We start from the raw sequence: 7422 nt of genomic DNA, 5'->3' as shown, positions 1-7422 counted from the left end.
ATGGTCATAGCATTGAAAATGCATTGGTGTCTTCTCTCACTTCTTCTGCACTGTACGTTCCTCTTCTTATCAAAACGTTTCCTATCGGTAAATTACCACGAAGAAGCCGTTTCATTGACGCATTACCGAGTCAAATATGGCAATAACGGCGCTTTCAACTACTTTGTTGCTACTCGTGGTGCGATTGGAATGTGTGTTTTTCTGGTCTCTAAACTTACTTCGATCTGAGTGATCCACTGTCGCTCTCGTTGTTTGACAGAGTCGGCAAACCTAGGGAGGTGCAGTTGAGCTTTTATGGGGCTGTGTTGGTGGTCTCGGTTTTTTCTGCTTACTATCGTCACCTGTGTTAAACATACACTAGCAGAACAAGCCGAGGGCGGACCATTATAACTTTGTAATTATTCTGAGCTGGAGCACAAGGGATATACGGTGAAAAGTTAGCAATTTGAAGAGTAGGAATAGTATATGTCTATTATAAGAAAAACATTACACTTCATGCACTATATATAGCGAATTGATTATATTTCCTCCGCCGAGTGTGTTCAATGGAGTTGACGCGACGTCAGTCGCGCACGCACGCAGCTCTCTGCCAAACACACTCCTCACTCTCGCTCCTCTCTAACGAGGCCCAATCGAAGAAAGATCTCAATCGCCTGGTTGATCATGCTTACCACCGACCGTACATTAAGAAAATCCCTTTGCACATGTTTTTATGATGGAAGTTACAGAAAAAATCCAGCATATTTTTATATAATATTTCGGTAAACATTTATAGCATAATTTTTAAAAAATTCTCAAAGGAAATTAAACCAACAGGATTTTCCGCTTGGCGATCTCGAGCAAAATCTTTTAGGAAGCCATTAGATGGTCAGACTCTCAACCATTATTGATATCATCATTATAGAATTGTATGAAATCGGCAGTTTTTCATGATAAAAATGCAAAACTAATGGTGTTCAACACAATTTATGACGTACATTCTAGAGATCTACGGTACAAAAGTTTCTTTTTTTGGGGAAAAAGAACAGAAAAAAGTAAGCAAAAAATACATCTTAAAACAAGGTTCCTTTTGATGAATAACCGACGGCTTAGAAAAAAGCAGCATTTGTCTCTGTTTTGCTACAAGATGACTTTCTCAGAAACATGCTGTGTGAACCAGCGATCTTCACCTGCTCTTTTATCTGAATTGAAATAGGATTAGATAAGTTTCTTGAACAGTTTCTCATTAACACCCCTGCTATTTATAAATGACACTCCCAGTGTAGTCATCCTGTAATAAAAACAATTAGCTCCGCCTCCACTTCATCATTAATTTCAGTAGGAGACGAAAAATCGCCGTTCGCGATGACGAGTCCAAGGAAGCGGTGTAGCTGATCTGTCAGAAATGCGCGGCCAGAATAAAAAGCGAATCGGCAGAGTAAGCGAAATCACCGGAACATTTCTGCTTAGTGCGACCATGCCTCCATCTTCCATATTACGAAACAGCTAACAGCTTTGTACTTAGTAGAATCATCTAAGTACAGTCAACGATGGTCGGCCTCAAGTAATTTCTGCGGGGTGGGGCGTAGCACACTCGATTGGGTCAAATCAAAACAAAGAGAGGGTGTGAGTGCGAGCAGCGGCGGAGGCGTTGCGGCCAACCGATTGGTCATATTCAGCGCTAGTTATGAAATCCCTGTGCAGAAGTCCCTCCACAATGTCTGTCATTTTAACGTCCACTGAGCTGCTTGTTCGTGTCTTTCTCAAGGACTAAGATACGAATGATTTCAATTAACTCGTAGAACTCATCTGGGAAAGAAGCATTTTCATGAGGATGTGACTTAAAGTTAACAAAGATACCTAGTTTCTACTACGCCTTTGTTTTCATTTTCGAAGGTAGCGCAGCTTTGGAATGTCTTAGCGACTGATTTATTCCCCATTGAGAAGATTGAAAAACAGAGAAAAAAAAGCGAAAGGAGAGAGGAATTACTAATGTGCAAACAAGAAGTACTAAAATACTGTAGAAATAACTTTTTTTAAAATATTATTTGCGAACTTCCACAAAGTTTGATAACATTCGTAACAACATAGCATTCGTAGAAATTAGGTCAGATTTGTTTACATTTAGTAAAGTATTTACACATATCCCTGTTATTCGCCAACTCCTACCCACGCAGTCGTGGTTGCAATCAATTTCTCCAACTGTTTTGAGCACACCTTCTAGAAACTTCTATGATTTTCTGGGCAACGCTTCCTCTCCGCTGCGCTCATGAAACTAAACCGACTAGTTTTTCGAATGTGACACTTCAGTTCTCTGGAAACCGTCGTCTATTGTTATCACTACACGAAAAGCAGTAATAAAGAACTTTTTTTTCAAATTATTCCAAATGCTAGTAAATCCTCTGGTTTTTTTTTCAGGCCACTGTCGAAAAAAAATCCCTCTTCCCCTGAGATTGTATTTCTCCGCCATTTAATGAGTTCGGTTGGGCGATGATTATTGTTTTAGTTGCAACGATTAGGTCTCCCTGGGTGTAAAATGTAATTTAAAGGCATCACCCCACGAATCTCGGGTGGTGCGGAATTCAGGTGGGTTATGTCTGTACGGAGTCGTAGGATTATGGGGAGGAGGGTGACTCCGTTCATTTCTTTTTAATTGCCGTAGAAATCGGCCCGGAAGATACAGCATAAAGCGTTCCGGCGCACTATTTTCTACAAGGAGTCCGATTGGAGCGCGCCAGCCCTGTGCGGCGCCGCATCTTTCGAGCCATTTTTTACAATTAGCAATTAGGAAGAAATGGACGGAATCACCCTCCTCTCCATAATCTACGATCATGTTTAGGAACTCTCCACCTGAAATCCGCACCACCTCAGATTCGTGGGGTGATGTCTTTAAGTTGCTTGTCTTACTTGCTCAAAGTAGGTCCTCAAACAATTAATACCTACTCCACGCTACTTGTACCCAAGGAGTGGTCCTAAGAAACTAAAAAAAAGAAAGAAGTTACTGTTATTCATGAAAATAAAAAAATAATGGCTACAAAATGAATCTTAGTCCTAACTCTCTCCTGACCAATTTCAGTGCTGTATTTTCACAACGCCGTCGCTTCTCCACTAACGGGCTGTGAGAAAAACAGCACACGTAAGTTCTTTTCTGTTAATGGACGCAACCCTGTACAAATTAGAAAGAGTTCATGGTGTTCCGCTCTATTTGGCGAGAAGCAACGGAAACAAGATTTTGCCCTTCCTTCATTCATCGTTGAGTTTACTCCAAATGGGGCTGGAAACATCTACTGTGAATCTAAGGGATTAAGGATCTAGCATGGATGAATAAGTGGGTGTTACCGGATTTACCTGGTGTAATTAGACGAGAACAGTCCCACAAATCATTTCCAAACAATTAAAAAATCAAATAATTTGACTCAGTGATAATGAACAAATAGTTTTAGGATGTTTTCAAGTCTTCAAAGTGTCCCTGTCCACGTTACAAGAGGAAGATATCAGCAAGAACCTGAAACCGGTCAAAAAGTATGGAAACAATGTGTTCGCACCACGTGGCAACTCTCCGAGGTTGACTGAAAAAGTCATCGAAAGCATGCCCGCGAACGCAGACCCTCGCGTTAAGGTAGGTTTCCTTGGAACTTGTTGAGATCTGGCATATAGTGGAGTCAAAACGACCTGAAACTTGGGAATGAATAGAGTCCCACCTCGATCACAGCAGCTAACTTCACTGCGCAACTTCGAGTGCAGCCGCATACAAAACTGTACAGAGTTGAAGGCAGCATATCACGATTCTGACGTGGTGGGGAACCCAAAGTGAAAGCGTAAACTTCGGGTGGCAGATCGCGAAACCAAGCGTAGTTCCGTTCGTCTTACCCTAATCGTCGCAAAGATCGAAGAGATTTAAAGGCATCACCCCACGAATCTGAGGTGGTGCAGATTTCAGGTGGAGTATTCGTATACGGGATGGGAGACTATGGAGAGAGGGGTGATTCCGTCCATTTCTTCCTAATTGCCGTAAAAAACGGCCCGGAAGATGCGGCGCCGCACAAGGCTGGCGCGCTCAAGTCGAACTCTCTGTACAAAATAGTGCGCCAAAACGCCTGAAGACGTATCTTCCGGGCCGTTTTTTACGGCAATTAGGAAGAAATGGATGGAATCACCCCCTTTCCATAGTCTCCCATCCCGTATACGAATACTACACCTGAAATCCGTACCACGTCAGATTCGTGGGGTGATGGCTTTAAGTTGCAGCACGCCACAGTTGTGCTCATGCAGCATCCAGGAGTGAGCGGCCAAAGATTAATGAGGTCTCCTCAGCAGTCCGTTCAAGTAAAATCAATGAATAGGCTGCAGAGGGGACCGCAACTTGTACATAGAAACGCGTTCTAACGTACCTCGTGGGAACTAAGGAGGTCTCCCCGCCGTTTTTTTTTACGACGATCAGGGAAAGATGAGCGGAACCAGGAAACAACCCACCTTCAAATACCTCCTGACTCGAACAGTTAGAGCAAACGGGAAAAGCAATCCAGCGGACCTCTCTCGAACGCGGCACAAATATGAGTGGTGGCATCGCATGCATTGTGGCCCTGCATGAATTCGTAGCACACGATGGCTCGATTTTGACTTTGAATACTTTTATTGAACTCATGGTTGAATACCAGTAAAATACCATTATATACCTCTCTAGTGTAAGCTTCTACAACATTCTTCCATATCCAATTGCCTAAAAGTTCCATTCAAGGCCTCTGAATAGCTGGATCAGAAAACAAATTTTGGTGAAAGACTTTCGGACAAACCGAAAATTACCTGAACTCTATGCTTTCGCCGTAGGTACCTCACTACGTCAAAATCGTAAAGTTTTTTTTCGAGGTAGTTTTATTCCGCTTATAACACCGACCAAAAAAATCGTCAAGCAGTAAATTCTAGCTGACTTTTTTGTGTTATAGTCATGTAAGAAGGGGTAAAACCTTTCACTTGCTTGATATTCATAATTCTTGAAGTCGATTTCCACGAACTTTTCGTTGGTCTTCTTTGAATTACCTCTCACCAGATCCATTTATCTTTTGTCCGACGTGACAGAACAAAATTCTGGCTCACATTCGCGCCAAATCTTTGTGCTTAGAGAAGAGTTTTGAGATCTTTTAAGAAGCAGAAAGAAAGAATTCCCGGGAGTCGTTGTCTTAACTACCGAGGGAAGTTTTTGAGATTTCGAACTTCTAAAGTAGACATTTCTTCTATCCATCAATTTTTCTTATGATGCGCTGCCAATCCTCAAATGTCGAAAATGATTTGTCCATAAAAAGAAATAGAGAGGGCTTAATCGAGCTCAGAAGAACTACTGGAAGCTGTCAAGATTACAATCCTTTTGATTTATTAAAATACTTCTTCTTTCCTAACATTGGCAGAAGGTTAGCGATAGAAATCGACAATGCTTCCTAAAAGTCCTCTCTTGACGTTTTAAATCTTTTGGGAACTTTTATCTCAACGATGTAGCTTCTTTAAGGAGAACATCCTCAATAACAATTATTTCCTGAAAAGAGTGGATGCAGACGATGGATCGATCTTCACAGAGGACCTCAGCGATCTCTTACCTCAGAACCTTCAGCAAATGCAAGTAAGTCCATCTACTGCTTATTCTTACGCAATAATTTTTGTATTTTTAGGCCACCACTTCCGCCTCTATGGATGAACCACTACCTGTCTATCTGATTATTCTTCTAATAGTTGTGGGGATTCTAGTCGGAATTCTCGGAACTTGTTCAGTTCTCGTTTTCGTTGATTACAAGAATAATCCGAAATTTGATATGTACGTCAAATACTTTTTCTAAGCTGTAAAACTTGAATGTGAGCTTTTCTTAGTTTCTATGACACGCAACGTTTTTAGGTCTGGGGTAGTGACATACACACGTCGACGAAACTTTGAGAAGCTTTACGTGGACCCAAAACAAAGAGAGAGGTTGGAAAGGCAAAGAAGGCAGAACGGTATCGAGCGTTTTAGGGTGGATAGCGATCTAAAGCTTTGTAGTTCGACAGAGACCTTACTTTTTTCAGCTCCACTGCGAACACCTTTGCCTGTACCTGGACGAGTATCGCGTACGAGCCGAGAGAGTGAACTGTTGCGATCTTCTCGTGAAGCCACAGAAAGTCTTAAGATGGAACGTAAAAATTCGTATTAATTCGGGCGTTCAGACGTGTACTCTGCAGTGTACATGTAGTCGTTTTCGAACGTGTTCAACCGACGACCGCTGACCGATGCGACGTATCTGCCGCAACGCAAGCTCTGTGAGGCTCATGTTCTCTAACCACTCCAACTTTGCATGTCATAGGCGCACCGCACTGGTCCAGTTGAACACGTTCAGCGGCACCTAGACTATTAATTGTTACCTCGGAACAGTCTCAAATTCTAACGTTCAACATTTCACCCAGCTATTTGTACAAATGCTCATTGTTTCTACGAGTGCTCCTTGTTTCTAAGATATTCACCTCGTTGCTGGTTAGAAGCAACGCTTGTCTACCTAGTCCTCCTATTTGTTGTATATACAAAGCAGGGTATTGCTCAGTATTATGGTCATGGTAAATGCCTTCAATTAACGTTGCTCTGTCGTCTACTCAGTGCCATGTTTTTATTGTGAAAATAAACACTACTTGCCTTGTACAAAACAGATGCAATAATCCACCAAACAGTCACTTTGGAAGAAACGCTTCTCATTGCTTTAGGCACATTCTAGGGGTCCGCGACGAGAATGGCTTGCGCACTCAACGGAGTGTATTGGCAGGAATATCAGAGGCGTGTGCGCCCTCTCCTGCCGCAGAAACTGGCGCCAACCAAGTTGAACTCGGCATAGTCGGGTCAAAACGATTAGAAGCTCGGTGTTGTTGCGTAAGCGGCTGCGTTCGAAGTGACCCCTTGGAGCTTCCAATCGGCTTCGGATTGAGGTGGAACCTGCACTCTTTTCTGCAATCGGAATGGAGCTAGCCATGATCCCAACTTCACTGGAACCCGCTAACTTCACAGCACCCGCTCGGAGCGCATTCGCTAAAAGGGTGCGTATCAAGAAATTGACGCAGTACGAAAACTGCAAGGTACCCGTAGATTTCGGCTTGTAGATTACGAAACCCAGCATGGCTTCGCTCAACTTTCCTTAATGGTCACGAAAAAACGGCGTGGAAGACGGGGTTATATCTTACGAGTTAAGTTGGAACGCTCGACTCTGGTGCAAGTGCCGCGTCCAGCGTCCATAAGGGGGGGGGGGGGCAAAGACTAACGACGTCTTCTCACCAACTCATTCAAGTAAAGCAATAAATAGGCTGCTGAAGGGACGGTACAAAAGGACCTGTTCTAACGTACCTTGCAGAAACAAGCTCCATTCCACCTCCGTTTTTTACGACGATTAGGGGAAGTTGAGTGGAGTCACAATTGATCAAGTTATCTACAACTCGAACTCT

At 42.9% G+C, this 7422-nt stretch overlaps 1 protein-coding gene across 1 annotated transcript; it reads left to right on the top strand.

Annotated features, from left to right (window-relative positions):
• Positions 1 to 6152, top strand: RB195_006606 (uncharacterized protein; the record flags this gene model as incomplete). Its single annotated transcript, XM_013452284.2, has 7 exons — positions 1 to 52; positions 3056 to 3115; positions 3423 to 3598; positions 5480 to 5590; positions 5640 to 5782; positions 5861 to 5958; positions 6028 to 6152. 7 exons carry the CDS (start codon positions 1 to 3, stop codon positions 6150 to 6152), a joined length of 765 nt encoding a protein of 254 aa, XP_013307738.2.
• Positions 6153 to 7422: the final 1270 nt, after the last annotated feature.

This window comes from Necator americanus, chromosome I (genome assembly GCF_031761385.1).
Source record: "Necator americanus strain Aroian chromosome I, whole genome shotgun sequence".
NCBI classification, from domain to species: domain Eukaryota; kingdom Metazoa; phylum Nematoda; class Chromadorea; order Rhabditida; family Ancylostomatidae; genus Necator; species Necator americanus.
The sequence above is the reverse complement of the archived record's forward strand: the minus strand, read 5'-3'. Positions and strand labels throughout refer to the sequence as shown.